Source organism: Abrus precatorius, unplaced genomic scaffold, assembly GCF_003935025.1.
Source record: "Abrus precatorius isolate BTA unplaced genomic scaffold, Abrus_2018 Scaffold2, whole genome shotgun sequence".
Taxonomy (NCBI): Eukaryota; Viridiplantae; Streptophyta; class Magnoliopsida; order Fabales; family Fabaceae; genus Abrus; species Abrus precatorius.
In genome coordinates, this window is record NW_020874362.1 from 31,121,185 (window position 1) to 31,142,146 (window position 20,962).

At 27.2% G+C, this 20,962-nt stretch overlaps 1 protein-coding gene across 1 annotated transcript; it reads left to right on the forward strand.

Annotated features, from left to right (window-relative positions):
- Positions 1-8,754: 8,754 nt before the first annotated feature.
- On the forward strand, positions 8,755-19,114 carry LOC113859818 (probable sulfate transporter 3.3). Its single transcript, XM_027492499.1, has 13 exons — positions 8,755-9,030; positions 9,392-9,440; positions 9,549-9,756; positions 10,055-10,226; positions 10,313-10,378; positions 15,251-15,364; positions 15,490-15,606; positions 16,232-16,358; positions 16,457-16,743; positions 17,711-17,901; positions 18,002-18,081; positions 18,752-18,828; positions 18,926-19,114. The coding sequence occupies exons 1-13, from the start codon at positions 8,764-8,766 to the stop codon at positions 19,112-19,114; spliced, it is 1,944 nt and encodes a 647-aa protein (XP_027348300.1). The 5' UTR covers positions 8,755-8,763.
- The last annotated feature ends 1,848 nt before the right edge of the window (positions 19,115-20,962 follow it).

Sequence of the window (20,962 nt, forward strand, 5' to 3'; positions counted from 1 at the left end):
TGCTTGCACCACTGTTAAAGTAGCAATCATAATCTTGAATAGAGCTTTGTAAAGCTAGAAAGGCATTGTGAGCTCCTTGTTTATCATTGTCTGCTGAATCCTTTGAGCTTGAGTATGACTTATCAAACCTGTAGTAGCAATTTACTACTGTGTGTCCAACCTTGTTGCAAACTTGACATGTTGGCTTAGACATTCTTCCTCTTCCTCTGCCTCCTCTCCAACCTCTGGAGTTAGAGCCTCTCCAGTTGTTGTTCGTGTTGAACTTGTTGCCTTTGTAATTAGTTTTGTGAGCAATATTTATTGATGCATTAAGAGTTAGGTTGGTGAGGTTATTCAATTGGTCAAGTCTACTCTCAAAGGTCAGCAATTGGGCCTGCAGATCAATTCAACTGAGAGTAGTTTAGTCTGATAGCTTGACCACTATAGGGTTGTATTCATAATCTAAACCATTCAGGGTTTGAATAATCAAATCTGAGTTAGAAAAGCAAGTTTAAGTCTGTAAGCAAAATTCTTTATCTTGACCATATACTTTTCCATCTTCATCTCTTCTTTTCAGGTGCTATGAAACTTGAATTTAAGGTAAGTGATTCAAGACATTGTGTGTGCACCGGCTAAACTTTGAGCTTCATCCCAAAGTTATTTTGAGATTTCACAGTGTAGTAATTGTGTTGCTATTTCAACAATCATTGAATTCATCAACCATCCAAGGAGTTGTGAGTCATAGGCCTGTCAATTGTCAAAAGCAGGATTAGACTTTTTGCCTAATTCTGTAGAAGTTGTGAACTCTTTAGGACACTCCTTTGTCCCTAGCATGTACCCATCGAGCCTGCAACCTTTGATAATAGAAAGCACTAAAGATTTCCATAGTGGATAGTTGTCTCTGTCCAGCTTGACAGACAAAATGGATGGGAGATCATTTTTGTTCTTTGAATCTGTAGTGGATGACATGGTTTGTATTGGATCAAGAGCCTTTAAGACTTAAGCGCTTTGATACCAAGATAGAAAATGTAATGGAGGTAAAGAACAATGTATTAATCTGATAGTAATAGTATACATATATAGCAAATGCTAGCAATACATGATCTTATGATTAAGGCTAGCATTAAGACATTACAGGTAAATAAAGTAACAAATAATGTTGACAACCACTGATTGGTAATTACATTAATTACAATAATTGACATAATCACATCAAGGGACCTTATCTCTAAATTCAAAAAAAAAAAAGTATTGATTATAAGTAATTTGTATTAAATTCATTAAAAGAAAATTGGTTGTTATTAACCCTTAAAAATAAACTACAATGACTAATATCTATCAATAGTATATTCATATAATATTTTATTTCTCTAGCTATTACAATATTTAATATTTTCATATATAAAAATATGTAATAATTAAATGTTTTAACTTGAATAACTTTCATATAATAGAGAAACTGCGGTGGGAACACTGTTACAAGGAATTGTTGATATCACACTGTTAATACAAATATAGACCGCTGTTATCTAATCTAGAGATAATCCACTGCATACAACCACTACAAGAAATATAATTTTTAGTGACTAGATTTTAGTAACGAATATAAAATTTGTCATTAATAATTAATTATTTATGACAAAAAAAATTTATATCGTTACTAATATTATTATTAATAATAACTTAATTAAAATTTGTCACTAATAATAAAAATATAATAATTATAAATAATTTATTAATAATATATAATATTAAAATTTTATTTTTATTTTTTATTTTAAGTTCATTATTAATATGTATATAAAATTAATACTTATGATTTTATTAATAAATTTTTAATTTAATTATATTTTAAATCTTTATATTTTTATGAGTGTTTAAATTTAATTTTTAAATTAATATTTAGTCTATTCAATTTTAAAAACTTTTAAATTAAGTTTTGTATCTTAAAATTTTATTTGATAATTAAAAAATTATATAAAAATATAACATTTTATTAATTGATTTAATAAAAAAGTAAAGAAAAATTGTAAAATATATAATAAAAATCTAATTTTAAACTTCTAAAAAATTAAAAATAAATAGTTAAATAAAGAGATCGGTAAAAGAAACTAAAAAAATAATTAATAAATTTAAATTTGTTTAAAAAATTAAGTTTGATTTTTTCATTTAACAGGTCAAATAATCAACAGTGACATTAATAGTGACAAATTATTTCTCACTAAAAATTAATATATCTTTGTTTATAATAAAATATGAAAATAAATTTAATATATTATAATAATAAAATATAATTTTTTAAAATTAGTTTTATTACAAATCAATCTATGTAGATTATATTATTGATATCAATTACTTTATTTTTTTTATTAATTTTATATTACAAACATTATAAAAAAATTGATTTTAGTGATTATATAGTCACAAATATTTTATATATATATATATATATATATATATAACGTTAAAAATAATTAAAAAAAACCGTGTTAAGTTTGTTATTGTATAAAGTATGAAGACTATGAAGAATAGTAAAAAGATATATTATTTAAATAAATTATATTTTATATATATATATATATATTTATTACGTAAGAGCATTATCTAACATATTATAAAATTATATACAAAATATATATAGTAAATTATATATAATATTATGTATGTAAGACTATATACAAAATATATACAGTATTAAGAAAAATTATATTCAAAATAATTTAAAATTAGTGTGGTATAATTATCTCATAAAAATAATTTAAAATTAGAGAAAATTTATATAAAAATCAAAAACTCACTATAGATGCAAAAATTTGTTATTTCATCATGTGAAAGTTTAAAATTCAAACACAAACTTATTTAATATGATAAATCAATAAAACATTTCATATATAATTACATTTTTTAATTAATGAAAGAGATAAAAAAAAAAAAGTAACTACCAATGAAATCATGATTCTAACTATTTTACAGAAAAAACTGCTCCATTAATTAGATAAATTTGTGAGTGGATCAAATCATGGAATAAAAATTAAAAAAAGCTATAGTAAAAAAGTGTATCTCAAATTAAACATATGCACATTACTAAAAACATGTATCTTCCCGCACTTTCTTCACGGCTCTGGACTTTTGTCTTCATTAAACATATGCACAGTGCTAAAAAAAATTAATTTTTAAAAACTTTTTTGTTATAAAAATATTATTGAAAATAATTTATAATAGTGATGAATAAATTAGTTATTATTTTTAAAATAATAATGACTAATAATTATCTAAAATGTTATACATATCAATGATAAATTATCTTGTCATTAATACTTTTATATATTAGTGACGTTAATTTTCATCGTAATAAATATTTTATTTTAGTAACTACATAATATCGGCACAAATATAATAGTGACTTATCTATCAGTAATAATAGATGACGAATTTAAATATTGTTACAAACTTATCTTAACGATAACTTTTAAAGTTTTTAATGATAAATACTATAATAATTATATATGTGATTTCTTATAGTGAAGATAGAACAATCACATTTTTTAAGTATTCTTTTTATTTATTCTTTGTATAACACAAAACCATTGAAAACATGTATTTCTTTATGAATTAAAGGAATACTTTGTTTATGTTTAAATACTCGTTAAAATTTCTACAAATGTGCATTTAATCACCAAAATTTCTACAAATATATCCATTTATGCAAGCAAACATGCGCTTAGTAGCTCTTGAAGGGTGTTAGATTCAATTTTGACCACCACCTGTTGCAGTGGAAAAAAAAAAACATTATTAAATTAATTTACGATAAACAAAAAGGCAACAATAAATTGAACTCCCTCAAAATTCTCTCTCCCCTAGATTCTGCATACCATTTCCTCCGCTCAATATGTTCAATGCTAAAAAAGAAAGACAATGTGTGGCAAAGAAACTTGTTCAGAAATGATTTCTTACTGATCAGTCAAATAAAGTTGTCAAATGTGTTGAGGAAATTTGTGTGATGCAACTCTGAAGAAAACATGTACGGCATGCCATTACTCTCATTGTGTTACAGAAAATCTCCTTCTCTCTAACTCTCTTCAAGTGTCCCTAATCCTAATTCTCTTGCTCACCCTTTCTCCCATTCCCCATTATCACCACCTTAGCCAAATATTAAAAATTCTAACAAGGAGAATCTGTAGCTTGAAACTCACTTCACCGTCCATAATCTTTCTCGTTGTAGCTAATTTGGTGATGAAACAACATTTCTGCGTGATGATTTAGAAGAAAAACAAGAATGACGATACGCAACAAAGGAGGTGAGTCTCAAACTCGAACATGCTCTTATTTTAGCTAATTTATGACTCTACTCATTATTTTTTATAAACAACTGTTTTTCTCACTTCAATTTATTTCTGCATAGTTTAATTTTATACATTCGATGTGTTTGATAAAATTAACAAATATGCCAGTTATGTTTATTTTCTTTTATAAAAAATAGATAAATTAGTTAAAAGTTAGAAAGATAGTTAGAACGTAAAAGCTGATAACTAATTAGATTAAATTATTTATCAAAGTAACTGTTAAGCTAATTAATAAATATAAAATGATGTAAAAAAATATATATTACGATAAAATAGTAAGGATGAAAATGAAAATAATAAGTTTAAAACTTATCAACACAAACATTACATGTATATTAAACAACAATGTTAAAATACTATTGAGTTAATAAAATAAGTTTTTTTTATCAAAAATATTTAATTTAGTTAATTTAATTTTTAAACTAGTTAATTAAGTTAGTAGTTAATTTGAAAGCCTTGCTAAACTTGTTGACTATCAATGTCAACGAGTTTAGTATTGTCATACATTGATGCGTTATCATGTTATTAGAAAACAAAAACTCGTTTTTATGATTTTTTTAAATTATCAATAACAAATTATTAAATATTACTTCTTTTTTTTTACTCTTTTTAATGTTATAGAAAATATTTACTTAAAATACTAATTTAGTGGATAAGATCTAGACTCCTCAAATGATAATTTCTCTTTAATTAATAACCACGAATCCTTATATTCTAGAAATGGATTAGGTTCCTTTTTACTCTTTATAAATCTCACAATGACTCAATTTAAGTAAACTGTTGGAGAAGTATTTTTTTAAAATATAAAAATAATAAAATTTATTTCATAAATTAGAAATAATTTATTTTATCAAATTTTAGAAAAGTTATATGAGAAAATTTCTTGAGAAATTAAAAAAAAATAAATTGTTTCTAAGTTATAAAAAATATTTTATTCACTTTTTATATTATTTTTTATATATAAAAACTTCTTTAAAAATTTACTTTTCAATGTGCGTGTATTAATTAAATCATTTTTATGTTCAATATAATTTTAAGGTTTAACATTTAACTAAACTATCGTTCATTATTTACAATATTCTAAAAACAAATTCAAATTAGTTTTCAAAATGCAGTCTGGTGACAAAATATACCATAAACATAGTATTTCAAATTCTACTGCTAACATCTCATCGATGCGATGATGACAAGTGCCTGAGGATATTCCAAGTAATAATTAATGTCTATTCACAGGGAGCTCTCACGCACACTTGAAAACATTTGGAGAAGTAAATGCAAAATTCATTTGAATTTAGTAAAGTGATTAATAATTTTTTAACTTAATTTAATAATTTTAATGATAAAACTTATAAGACTATTGAGAATTTATTTTAGTAAGTTTTATAATTATTTTAATATAAAGTCTTATGCAAAAAAATTATTAAACAATTATTTAAGTTATTTTTGTATTATTGCTGGTTTAAAGAAGATAAAAAAAATAAAAAAAATCCCAAAGACACTTAAGAGGTACCGTTAAATCACCGAAAACATTATACCTCGTGAGATTACTGGGGTTTTCACATCCATAGTATATCTATATGGTAATGTCAATGGCATAGACTTAATTAATGAATCTAGGTTTTGTAGTACCAATACTTTTACAATTTTCTTTGTAAAAAGGTGTTTTAGAAAATAAGTAATTTATATTAAGAGTTAGAATGTTAGGTATTAAAATTGAAAAGCAATTAAGAAAACAAGAAAAGAAAGTCTCTATCAAGGGGACGGAGGGGACCTCTAAAAAGAAAACTGAAAAAAGGTAAATATTTATTTCTTCTCAATGCACTTTTTCTATTTTATACAGCTTATTCTTCTATCAATTTTTATATTAGAACTCGTTTGTTTAAGATTTTTTTAATGAAAAAATCATTTCAAAAAAAATTAATTTTTTTATTTTTTAAAATTATTTTATTAAGATTATAAACATATCAGAAACTGAAAATAAATTGATTTTAGTTTTTTAGAGAAGTTTCTTTAGAGAATAACTTCTAAAAAACTAAAATTTATAACTACCCGTTAAAATAAAAAGTACCTTTTACAATTGTAACTAAAAAATAATAATTTCTGATATTTATAATTTAATATATATATATATATATATATATATATATATTCTAAAAATCACGTTTTAAAAAAGCTAGGCCTTTAATCTAAGTTATCATTATTAAATAAAAGTACTCTAGAAGTGAAATAAAAATATTTTGAGAAGTTATTTTTCTTCTTATTGTTATGTTATGTGGCTTTTGTTATATTAAACATTTATTTTTTATATTTTTAAAATTTAATGTTTAATATACTGTGTTAAATGAATATAACATTATGAAATTAATCTTCAAGTCGAAAGGAATAGTTAGGTACAATACCTCCCTAGCATCCAACCTTTAGATAAATTCAATTAAAATCACATTTTACTTTCATTATGACTAATCAATGTTGTGTAGAGTAGTTATAGTTGAAGTTTGAGAATGAATTTCTTCTATTTTTCCTTAAACTAAAATTTTAAGCTTGAATGTAATGTTTACACAAACTATTAAAATTCCTATATATATATATATTTGTCAAACGAGTAAAATTTTGAGATAATTAATTAATTTATGACATAAGATACCTCATTAATTAATTTGCATTGTTGAGTTTATCAAGAATCCAATGTCAATGTTAAAATATAATTTATTTTTTAATATTTTGACACGTTGCTTTGGAAATTTTCCTTTTGCTTACGTGAATTTCATTAACACATTTCAAGACTCATGGTAGTATTTTACATCTTTTATTATTAAATATATTACTTCAAATTCTCTTTAGTACTAACTTTGGGTGATTTTCTTTCATTCACCTTCCTCTCTCTTTCGATATTCTTTTATTCATCAACATATCTTGAGACTCATGATAGTTTTCGACATCTTTTATTATTAGATATATTACTTCAATTGCTCTTTAGTAATATCTTTATCATGCACATATTGAAATTAAATTAATTAGTTATTCCTGTAGATTTTGAAGTTTAGGAAAAACAACTATAGCACTCATTTGGGTAATTCTTATTTATTGCATGTCTTGCTTTAGGTCAATTCGATCTGATTCTACTTAAAAACAATTTTAATTGGAACAGCAAGTCATTAAGCATATTTAGACTTATGAAAAGGTTTGGTCTATAAGTTGACCCAATAAAAATTAAAACTAAAAAAGGAAAAATTATAACTCATTTTAATCCATCTCGCAAACATCTTTAATGATAAATGCCATTATTTTGTTGTTTGTGAGTAATTACTATTTAAAATTACTAGTGTTTATTATCTAACAAAATGTCTCTTACGAAAAGTAGTAGGGATGAAAGTTAAAATTTAACATTTACTCATTGAAGTATGCTTATTAACTATTGAGTTTTCGGGTATATTGGGAAAAGGGATAAAAGAAAGTAAAAAATTGAAGAGCTGAGTAATCCAATAAAACAATTGGTACATAAAATGTTTAGAGCGTGGGAATAATCTTTTATTTCAAAGTCAAACAATCCATCCATCTTAATAAATATTTGAAAATCTTTAACAAATTGTTTAGTTATCTACCTATGAGAACCTTTAAGTTTCAATTTAATCATCGATAAATAACTTTATCAATAGATCTAAAAATTAAGGTTTAAATATTTGTAAAATATATTTAGTTTTAATTATTTTAAAAAATATTAGTTTTAATTTTCATGATTTTAATTTTTTTAAAAGCAATTATTGTTGTTATTAATATGATTTGATATCCATTTAAGAACTTTGCATCAGCAACTATTTTAATGTACCAAATGGTATGACATGTATAAAAGAATAAAACTAACAAATTTATCTAAAAGATTTGAATAAAATTTTGCGATCTTTTAAGCATATATTTTATTAAAAAAAATAATGTTGTATGTGATATTATATATGCTTATTTTTATCGAAGAATTAATGTTATATATGCTTACACACATGACACATCCAAAAGAAAAATGCAAAACTAAAAAAACTTTTGAATATTCAATTTAATTGTTCATAAAACATTTTCCATCGTAGAAAAAGGCTTAACGTGTGAGCTAACTGCCACTAGAATACTTTAAAAACAATGGGGAAGTCCAAAAGAAGCTAACACATACAACGTATACTACTTATGGAATTTTCATTTCTAAACTTGATAATTTTTATTTGTTTACTGCATTTCTCTTTTGCACTTTAGTTTGATAACATAGGATTTTGTTTTGCGTTGCTGGTTGGGCAGGGTGTAGATTAATGGGGTAGACTAAGTAAAGGCAACATTGCTCAAACCAAAAGAGTAGCTATATCATATCCACAGCACATTCATTTCCAATATTTTAGTTCTCAAAATGGACCCTAGTACTAGTAACAGCCCCACGCACTCCGATTTCGAAGAAACAACAATGGACGAAGAAACAACCATGGAAGTGCACCGAGTTGTCCCACCACCCCACAAGAGCAACCTACATAAATTCAGGGCCAAGTTTAAGGAAACATTTTTCCCTGAAGATCCTCTGCGCCAATTTAAGGGACAACCTCCTAAGAAAAAACTAATCCTCGGAGCACAATATTTGTTCCCTGTGGTTCAATGGCTTCCTACTTACAGCTTCAAACTCTTTAAATCTGACCTTATTTCTGGTTTCACCATTGCTAGCTTAGCCATCCCTCAGGTCAGTCATCATGTTCACGGTTCTTACATTTTACAATTTTTTATTTTTATTTTTTGTTTTACCTTTTCTTTTTTATAAGTTTAGTCTTTATGTTTGTTTAATTTAGGCATGTTAGTCCTTTTCATTAATATAGTCGCACAAATAATTGATATTTGACATTTTTTTAATTAATCACATCTTATAATTATTTGAGATCAAAAGTGTTGATTCAAAAAATTGGAGACCAATAAAACAAAAATGTTTAGAAAGACTAAAACTAAAATATTATAAAAATTAAAAACACATTTCGTTTCTAAATCATGAAAATGATTAATGCCCATCTCCACTCGTTTCTTCTTCAATAATGTATTTTGTGATTCAGGGAATCAGTTATGCCAAGCTTGCAAGTCTTCCTCCAATTGTGGGACTCTGTGAGTATGTTGCTTTTGCCTGCAGGGTGGGCTGTGCTTATTTTTAGTTCACAAATCACAGCCCATGCTAATTCATGATATTCTTCCTGTTTTTGGGGTATGTTTCAGATTCTAGTTTTGTTCCCCCACTTGTGTATGTTGTTCTTGGAAGTTCAAGGGATCTTGCTGTGGGACCTGTTTCTATTGCTTCTCTTGTGTTGGGATCCATGCTCACACAGGAAGTGTCTCCCACTGCCGAGCCTGATTTGTTTCTTAAGTTAGCTTTTACTTCAACATTCTTTGCTGGTCTCTTTCAAGCTGCTCTAGGGATTCTAAGGTAATCACTTCTTTTATTTGCATTTTCCTTTTTTCATTTGGTAAGTAAAAAAAGAAAAAACAACTCTAATACGTTGTTTAAATATATTCTCTAATATATTTTTTTAATTGATCTATTTCGTAAAAATTAAAACCCGTATCTTATAGAATTAATAATTTATATTACGAGATAAAGTATATCTTTGAAGATACATTGAAAAGACGATAAATATAAATCAAAAGAAAAATCTGTTACTGAAAGTGTTGAAATCTTATAAGTACACAAATTCAAACATACTAAAAGTCTCAAATGATTGCAGGTTAGGATTCATCATTGATTTTCTATCCAAGGCAATTCTTCTTGGATTCATGGCTGGAGCTGCTGTAATTGTGGCTCTGCAACAGCTCAAGAGCCTCTTTGGCATCACAAATTTCACTAAAAAGATGGCCATAATTCCTGTTATGAGTTCTGTTTTTCATAATATAGACGAGGTTGTTCCTTAATTTTTATTCCCTTACATGTTTATCTAAATATAGTGTCTACTATATTAAAAAATTTATGTGTTTTTAATTTACAGTGGTCATGGCAAACAATACTGATGGGGATGTGCTTCTTGGTGTTACTAATGGTAGCAAGACACATTGTACGTTTATTTATTTTAAATTTTTGAACGTTATTTCTTCGATTACTTATGCTTGAAAGTATTCAAAGTTTTTATTAATTTAATTTTAATATTTTTGTTAACATAAAAATTTATTGCATATATACTAAATAATATGATGTTAAATTATTTAATATATTATATGATTATAATAAAATTAGATTTATTGAATCAGATATTTAAGTAAGACTAACTGTGTGTTTAGATGATATGAAATTTGAGGGAGAAAAGAAAGGAGAGATCTTGAATTTGGATAGAAGAGTGGGGAAGAGATTTTGTACTTTATAGGAAAGTGAACAGTGAATGAGAGGAGTAGGGGACTAGCAAAGTTTTTTTTTTTTTTAATTATTATTTAAAAATAATAAAATAATATAAAAATAAAAATATTAATTTTTTAATGAATATTTTTAATATAATCTAATTATTTATTTTTAGTATTTTTACTCATCCAAATAAGTGATTTTTTATTATTCTTTTCTCTTTTATTTCAATCCATCTAAATATTAAATATTTTTACTTTATTTTTATTATATTTCATATTCTCTTTTTTTTTTTCTCTTTATTTCACTTTTTATCCAAACAAGACATAAATATTAATATAAAATAATTCACATTAACAATTCAATAAATTGAATTACTTTTATTATTTTTTTACCATTTTTTATTTTATCAGTCACATTATTTTAAAAATATTAGTTATTAATATTTATTTAAAAAAGTGAGACATGATAGAATATTTTAGTCTTGGCGGGAGACGTCGATTTTCATTTGAAAATATAAAATAAATATATTTTTATATCTTGTTTATTAGAATTTAATTTTAAATAATTTATAATATATTTCTTTGTATTTATCTAATCATATTGTCATTAAGAATTATTTTTAATAATTAATACAAAAATCATATAAATGATATATTTTAATTAATTAATAATGTACAAATTTACAATGTTAATATACCAAAATTAAACTCTACTTCAATATATTTTACAATTTTTTATTAATAAATAAGAAAAGAGATTTTTTTTATATTTTATTTATAAATAGAAAAAATAAGTGAAATTAGCTCAAAGCCCAAAACTAAGCACAACTAACCACCTAATATGGGATTACAAATACCTAAAGAGTCGACACTAAGAAAATGAACTAAAGAAGAAGGACTCTTATCTAAATAAAAAATATTTAAGATAGCCTTAAGGCCTAATTTGGTTAGTATGTCAGCACACTTGTTACCTTCTCTTAAAATGTGCCTAATTTTAATAAAAAAAATACATTTCAAAAAATTTCTAATAGCAACAATCAAATTGGAATAAGGATGGTTACAACTTTAAATGTTCAACACCAGCTGTAAAGCATTCTTAAAGTCGATTTCAATCCAAATTACTTGGATATTCTTTTGAACTACTAGTTGAAGACCATAAAATAGGTCTTATAATTCAGCTTCTAAAGGAGAACAATATACACAAGGCCCTGATAGAAACCAACAGAAAAGTTTCCATTATTGTCTTTAATTAGACCATCATATCCAACACTTTCTATAGCTAGGGATAGTGCTCCATCAACATTAAGTTTCATGTGACCCTAGAGAAGAAGATATCTTCTATTCTGAATAAAGTTGCCCTACATCTTCTTCATGGTTTTTGCCTTACCCATGTCACAACAATTCAGATACTCAAATTCATAGCAAATTTTATGGTATAAGAAAATAGGAATAGTTGCTAAATTTTGAAAAATGGCACAATTCCTTTCTTTCCAAATATACCAAGTTACTAAACCATATAACTTGTTCCAACTAGTAAAGTTATTCACCTGAAAATTGAATAAATTACTAAGAAACCAATCAGATAAACTCATGCTAAAGAAAGAGGCTCAATTAGAAGGAAATATGAAAAAAATCCTAAACCTGTTTGGCAAACCAATAATCTCTAAGGACATGAACTATAGACTCTGGACTAGTATCACATTTAAGACAAAGAGGGGAGCTTGACATGTGTCTTATAAATCTTTCCTCATTAGTCAATAATTTGTCATTAGCCACTTTTCAGAGAAAATTAATAATCGTAGGAAGACCATCCTATTTCTAGACAAATTTAAAAATATTATGGTTTGTGGAAGGTTGCTCGATAGGGAAACTTAACAAATCATAGTCTATTTTTAGAGAGAACAAACCATTACTAGAGGAGTTCCAAAAGGCGAGGTCCTGGCCTCTATTCCTATCAAGGGATTTTACCTGCACTATGTATTCACAAACAGAGTTAGGAAAATTTTCCCTATCCTTGTCTAGTCCCATTCTTCCTTGTAAGAGAAGAAAACCACATGAGTGACTCTCTCCTCCTTTGGAATAGGCCTATTAGCATAAGAAAATAAATTATTAATATTAGGGATCCAATTATCCTCCCAGAATTTGGCTGTTAAGCCATCACCAATGACCCAATCTAAATCCTACATGAAGCTGTGTCCCAAACAATAGATATACCTTTCTATAAATGAAAGACTTTTAAGTTGTTTCCAAAGGTAAGTTTTTTGTGAAGGCTAAATTTATACTTATATAAGACTTGAACCCAGAGTTCATTGAAATTTGACTAATCTCCAAATTAATTTCATCATATAGGCTTTATTTGATAAAGAAATGTTTTTGAAACCTAGAATTCTCTTACCTTTAGTTGATACTCTATTCCAATTAATAAAATGACATTTGAGAGTCTTTAAGCAAGAGAAATAATTTGATTTTCAAAAAATGTTATTCTTAAATATACATGCTTTTAACTATTCAATTGATATTTTTATTTTTTATAAAAAAATTTGACATTTTTATTTATTATGGTCATATATATTAATTTTTAATTATACATACAATATACACATTCTGATAAAATAGATTTAATGCTGACTCAACTTTTAAAATTTTAATATTTTTTTTACTTAAATAAAATTCTTATGTTGATTTAACTAATTTTTTTTATACAATTGATTTTTTTTCTTATTTTAAAAACTTAAAACATTTCATTGTAAAAGCCGGATATGGTATTGTTAGTGTTACATAATTCTTACCCACATAAATCAGTTATTATCATTTTTTTCCTTTTTCTTTTCTCGTATTTGTTATTTTTTATGTATTAAAGCCAATGGTTCATGAACCAAATCCGTGCTTGAGGTTGAGAGAAAAATCATGCGACTTAAACGTATATTCTTGGTATAAAAAAAGAAAAAGAAACTAACAGTGTATCAATTTAATTTGTGTTTTTAATTGACATTTTTTAATATTACAAAAATATCATCACATTTTCATTATATTTCCAATTCTTAAAATCAATTTTATTAAAGGAAGAAACAATTAATTTTTCTTTACACTGTTTAAGAAAAAACAATAAAATAAATTGTTTCTTATTAAGCCTTTCTTTTTAATATTTTCTTTACTTATTTTTGCTCCAAAAAAGTGAAGAAAAGAGAGTTTCATTGCATTGAATTTCACATACACCAATTGCCGAAGACTTGGGGTCCCTCGTAGGTATCAATTTGATCTTGGCCCATTGCGCATGTTAAATTCATTTAGGGAGGACTCTAAAGTTTAGAAATAGCCATTTTTTAAGGTTTATCTAAGTATCTAACGTTTCATTGTATCAAAGAATTAGCTGGCCCGAATTGAACCAACTTGATTCATTATGTGTTATATGACCCGCTCATGTGACCTATAAATAACTATGGTGATATCTTTTAACACCCAGATCTCAAAATTTAATTTCAAAAATTACTTTTAAAATTTAATTGCTAGAACTAATTTATATTCTATAAATTTTATTTGTGAAAGATAAAAAGATTAATACGTTTAAAAAAGTATACAAAGACATTTCCATAATTGAATATTGCCATTATTTTTAAGGTTTTTGTTTTTTGTGAGACGGGCTACTCCAACAAAATAAAATAACTTGTTCAACCAAAATGTCTGATGCTGTTTGGACCCCAAAAAATTACTGTTTATTACACTAGTTACACATTTCCCCATGTTAAAGTGACAAAAAGAAGAAAAAGCCATGTTAAATTCCTGAATGTTGTGAACTGCAAGTTCTTTCTACGCAGAGCACCAAAGGCATCACTTTCCTTGTTTAAGGTGCCAAACAAAAAATAATCAAATAATAAAATTGTGCAAATATAAAGTGATGTGTTTATAAATGTGTATAGATAATATTTTTTAGTATGAAGTTATTTTATTTTTCTACAATAACGCATCTAGATGGATCTATGATGTCATATTTTAAAAGAAATGAACAAAAACAACTAAAGTTTTTTAATTTGATTAATAGTAATTATCATTATTTTGATTTTTGTTAAACACCGACACTAGGCCAAGTTTTTTTTTTTTTTTTTTATGTATTTGAATATGATATTGATTATTGATTTTTAATTCTTTAATTCTCTACTTGCACTGTATATGTACAAAGAGAGATGTTAATTTAATGCATATTAATAAAGTACTGAATAATTTTAAATTTAATTATTTTATAAAAAAATTTCTAATGAAAATTTTTTTAAGTTTAGAAATTTTTTGAAGGATGTAAATATTTTTACTTGCATTTGTGTAACGTAATACATTTTTCTCTTTTCTCAATCTATACATGAAATCACTCACGTGTCACATAAATTCTTAAATGTGTGACTAGGAAGTAAATTATGACAGTTTACTATTTTGATCTTATATATTAAATTATAATTTTAATATCATAAAGACAGATTATTTGCTTGGTCTTATATCTTAATTTAAATTGGTGCCTGTTAAAATCTATGGTGAGACTGTTAACCAGAACAACTTTACTGGGTAGCTGATTTAGTAACTTGAGCTGAAACAAACTTTTGCAGAGCATGAGGAAGCCAAAGCTATTCTGGGTCTCAGCTGGAGCTCCTCTTGTGTCTGTCATCATCTCTACCATCCTTGCATTTGTAATCAAGGCTCAACATCATGGCATCAGTGTGGTAATTAACTCTACCCTCCTAATGCTTCTGTGATCATTATCAGTGCATTTTATGTGTCAAAGGTTACTATGAGTTTATTTAATAAATATTTATTAACTAAACCAATGTACTGATGTGCTTGATAGATTGGCAAATTGCAACAAGGAGTAAATCCTCCTTCTGCAAATATGTTACTCTTTCAAGGAACTCATCTAGGTCTAGTCATGAAAACTGGCATTATCACTGGCATTTTATCCCTCACGGTAAGTCTCACCCGTTTCCTCTTTTCTGTTTTTCCCCACATTTCTATTTTTATCTTTGTCTGTTTTACTTTAGTGGTATATTTGGAAGCATCTGAAATAATTTTTAAGTCATGCACAAAAAGAATCATTACATCAATCCAGGGTGTATATAATTAGTTTTTAGTGCATGTTTAGTTTGAAGAAATAATTTATCACCTTTTCCAGCTTCTAAGAGAGCTTTAAAAGGTAAGGATTATTTCTTCAGCAATTCTAAGCATGTACTTTAGGTGCATTTGGATATACTCTTCTTAAATGATGGTTTATGCCCTAACTTCAATGATAAAACTTATTAAAATAAGCTGAAACAGCTTATTATGATAAGAAATATCGATATGCTTATTTTAATAGACTTTTTAAATAATAAATTGTTTTTAGTATATTCTAATAAATTTTATCATTAAATTTAAGATGTAAGTAATTATTATAAAAAGTGCTTATTAAATAAGTATTGATACAATGCTCCCAAAAAGAGCTCACTAGAGAAGTAACTTATTTTCTCAAGCTATTTCCACATACTGCTTAGAAGTTAGTGGATCCCTTAAGCCTTGATAAATATTAATGGATAAAGAGTGGCCATTTGAAACAGGAAGGAATTGCAGTGGGAAGGACATTTGCGGGTCTCAGAAACTACAAAATTGATGGAAACAAGGAAATGATAGCAATTGGGTTCATGAATGTGGTTGGCTCCACCACATCCTGCTATGTCACAACAGGTTCATGTCCGTAGCCTAAAACCATTTAGATTAGTGATGCATGAGTATGACAAAAGGTGTCAAAAACACAGTTAACTCATTTACACTATGAATTTCAGGATCTTTCTCTCGCTCAGCTGTGAATCATAACGCAGGTGCAAAAACAGCAATGTCAAACGTAGTAATGTCTGTGACAGTCTTGCTGACACTCCTGTTTGTGATGCCATTATTTCAATACACTCCTAATGTTATATTGGGCGCAATCATAATAACAGCAGTGATTGGCCTCATTGACATCCCTGCTGCTTATCTCATTTGGAAGATAGACAAATTTGATTTCGTTGTGATGTTGACTGCATTCTTTGGTGTGGTTTTCATCTCTGTCCAGTTCGGCCTTGCTGTTGCAGTAAGTTCACGTGTTATGCAATATAACTTATAACTAATGCTTACCTAGCAAACATCATAGTATTTGGAAAATGTTAACATTGGCCCTTAGAATTGATTTTAAGCAATAAAAGTGGTAAGTTTTTACTAAGAAAGAAAGAATTTATTCCATCTAAAATATAAAATTATAACAAATGTTATCTTTTTCTATTAAAATAACTTACTATTGCTGAAAATTGGTCGTAATTTTGAAATAAACAATCGTATTTTTTTATGTACTTGCCATTATGTTTGGTAGCTGCTTCACTATTTGTTCTGTTCCTTAACCCTGGAAGGAGATGAGGACTGTTTTGGGGAAAGTCTTCAGCTTTAGGACTTGGTGAAACAAAGGGGATTTCTTCCAAGAAACACTCCCATGCTTAAGTTAGTAAGCCCTCTGTTGATCAAGGTTAGGTGCATGAATCACGTTGATTGATGGAACAAGTCCTGAGAGAGCTCGTCTAGGGGGCGCTGAGTCTATGATGACAGCAGTTCCAGATGTTTGACTGCGGTCAATTGTGTCGACTTTGGATCATTATTTTAGTTTTTCAATACGATGATCTTGAAAAAGAATAGAACTAACACACTCTTGAACACAATTTACTATAGGCTGAAATATATTGGGACTTATAAGATGATGTCAGTCTCACTCCCTATGAAATGAGTCTCACTTTATCTCAACGAACAGTTTAGAGTATGTAAGAGATTATTTTACTTGAACTCGTCCGGTCTTAATTCCCTTAAATTCATGTCACAAGCTAGGTAGTCTTTGGCAACTAAAGACCCTTTTTATCTTGTATAAATCATATTTCTGCATTTTAGAATTTAGACAATGGAATGACTAAAGTTTAGAGAAATTAAGAGCTCTTCTTTTTTTTTTGTTTAACATTCTAAGGTCTATTTGATTAATCGTTATGATTGACAAGGGAGATGTTAATCTCGTTGACCAGGTAGCCTTGTCAATTTTGAGGATCCTCCTGCAAATTACAAGGCCTAAAACAGTAATGTTGGGGAACATACCAGCGACAAACATATATAGAAATCTTCATCATTATAAGGAAGCTACAAGAACACCTGGTTTTCTTATTTTAAGTATAGAGGCTCCCATCAATTTTGCAAACATCACATATCTCAATGAAAGGTTGGTTTCATCTTTACAAATTTTATGAAGTTTATGAAAGTTTTCTAGCGGCATTGATTATTGCATCCTCTGTTATTTAGCAATTTGCATTTATTATTAGGATATTGCGATGGGTAGAAGAAGAAGAAGCCACCATCAAGGAAAGATTATGCCTTCAATTTGTGATTCTGGAAATGTCAGGTAACACATTGTCAGTTTTCAAAACTGTAAAATTGGAATTCAGAAAATGTATTATCTTGATTTCTTGTGGATCATGTAATCTCTATTTCTACTGTTTTTAAATTTACATAATTTACTTCAGTTTCAAAGTTGCTGAAAATCTTTCTTTAGATACACATTTTCTGCTTATATACGTATAACTTGTTATTGGATTATTGAACCTGGATAAGTCAATAAGATATGCTACTAAGACCATATAGATGACCAAATTCTTGCTGTGACACGTGGGACTTGTCATCTTCTCTCTACAATAGACAAGCCACTAAGTTCCATCTAGCTCTTCTTGTTCTAACTAGTCAGGGTTGAGGGAAACTATACTTGGAAGCATTTTCATCCAATGAGGGAGGTTTGAGTTAATTGTTCTATAGATATCTTTATCGAGTATGTTACAAGACATGCTTCATTAGTGTCTATTGTCATCCTCACGTGTTTATTGTCACTTATATCTAATAAATTTTTATGTAAAATACTCATTATTAATATGGTTATAATAGAAGAGAAGTATTTTAAACAAAAATTATTTAATGGAAGTGACAATAAATACTTAAGGGTGACAATAAACACTCCCTGCAATGGGATACGCATTCAATCATAATATATATATCAACCATGTGATCTTTGAGATTTTCAGCTGTGAGCGCTATAGACACAAGCGGAGTCTCACTTTTCAAGGAGTTGAAAACAGCATTGATATTGAAGAGTGTTGAGGCAAGAATACTATACTCATGACTTTATTTACACATCATGACTAATAGGAACCAAATCTAAACTGTGACTAAATGGAAAGAGTTGTGACGTGTGACAGCTTGTGTTGGTGAATCCTCTAGCTGAGGTCATAGAAAAGCTGAAAAAAGCAGATGAAGCTAATGATTTCATTCGAGCAGAATACCTTTTCTTAACAGTTGGAGAGGCTGTAACTTCACTTTCGTTAGCAATGAAGGGCCAATCATCAACCATGGAAGAAGAGGTACAGACAATTGTGACTGAGTACTAATTAGTTACTTTAGATAGCAGGAAAAAGAAAACAAGAAAAATGTTAAAAAGATGCAGCAGCAGCAGAGTAGATTAGAGTTGGTATAAACTAACGAATGTAACTTGTTTAGAAAACTCAGTTCCTAGTTGATTTTTTAGGCATTCAAGTTGATTTCCATGTGCTTTTCAGCACATCTGGCTCAACAAAACTACTTGTGAATATTTGATGTATAGAATAAAACCTCAGAAAAGTTCGGCAATTCAAAGTAATTCACACTGCGATGCATATAACATCTGCATCTAACTACCATTATACTATGGACCATCAGCCTATATCTTCCTTATAACGTCAATATTCTTATTCTCGAGATTTAGTTCGTGTCTTGATTATCTTTTAAATAGTTCTAAATCTATTTATTTTTTATTTTTATAATTTTTAATTAATAAATGAAGAAAGTATTAAATATTTTTTATGTTTTTAAGATAAAATATACATGTCTTTTTTTTATTAATCTTTATTTTATATAGTAGAAAAATTATTAGAAAAGGCCATATCATTCTAATTTGTCACATTTGAAGTTGTCTACAGACTATTTAAGAAAATAAAATTGATTATATATAAGGTTAAATTGATTTCTAGAAATTTGTTTTTAGAATAAGTTCCTACTAATATACAAGGCAACTACATAATCTATAATTAAAAGTTAAATTAGTATATTGGTCCTTAACTCTTGATTTTGTTTCAATTTGTTTCTTTATTTTCTTTTTTTTGTTTATTTTAGTTCTTGAATTTATAGAATTGTTTCAAATAATTTTTATTTTATAAAAAAATATTAACTCAATTAAAAAATTATTATTCACTTTCTTTTTTTAATGAATTTTGACAAAAATATAATACATTCTAATAAATTTTTTAATTGCTTCTTTTGCTTCTCATTTCTCTTCCTCATTTTCTTCTTCTTCTTGCCCTTCATCCATGTCTCTCTACTCGTTTTTCTACTATTTTTATAAAGAACATCATTAATAGAAAGTGATGAAATAGAATAAACAATATCAAGATCATGAAATTGTGTTTGAGACCTATTAGCCAAAAAATTGATATTTTTTTGCGGTAAATGTTTAAAGAATCAATGGAGATGGCTTACCAACTTCATTTTTGAGCTAGTGAAAGGTCATTCCTGATGTTCCATCTTGTCAAGTGTTCAAACTGACACCACCACCTAAGTCAAAAGCCGCTAATTAGCTAGCCACTCTAAAGTCGATACTAAAAACCTTGTCATATGACAAAAAATTGTTTGTTTTTCTTCCTCTTATCTATCATGTACACTTCTTCCCCCGTAAAATAATATGAAAGAAGGATGGAAAATTTTGCCTTATGATTATTCAAAAACTAATACACAATATATATAAGGATAGATATCTATAATTAATGATTCTACTTCTATAATTCAGATATTCACTCCCCCTCAAGTTGGAGAGTGAATATCAAAAACACCCAACTTGGACTTCACTGTAGAGAAAACTTCTCTCTCTAGTGGTTTAGTGAACACATCAACAAGTTGCTCAGTTGAAAGTACACATTCAATTGTTACTGAACCATCTTGAATCTTGTCACGAATAAAGTGACAATCTATTTCTATGTGTTGAGTTCTTTAATGAAATATAGGGTTGGCTGCAATATAAAGTGCTACTTTGTTGTGATAGTATAATAATGCTAGCTTTGAGTGTAATATATGTATATCATTCAATAGTAATTGCGACCAAGATAACTCATAAAAAGCATTGGCATAACTATATATTCAACTTCCCTTGAGGATAGAGAAACAATCCTTTGCCTTTTTGTTCACTAAGAAATAAGAAAGGATCCCAA

Bases quoted from the DNA above. Each gene is read 5' to 3' on its own strand.
- LOC113859818 (XM_027492499.1), top strand. From the start codon at position 8,764: ATGGACGAAGAAACAACCATGGAAGTGCACCGAGTTGTCCCACCACCC. The intron at 9,757-10,054 runs GTAATCACTTCT...AAATGATTGCAG, and splicing joins GCTGCTCTAGGGATTCTAAG to GTTAGGATTCATCATTGATT. The intron at 15,365-15,489 runs GTAATTAACTCT...TGTGCTTGATAG, and splicing joins AACATCATGGCATCAGTGTG to ATTGGCAAATTGCAACAAGG.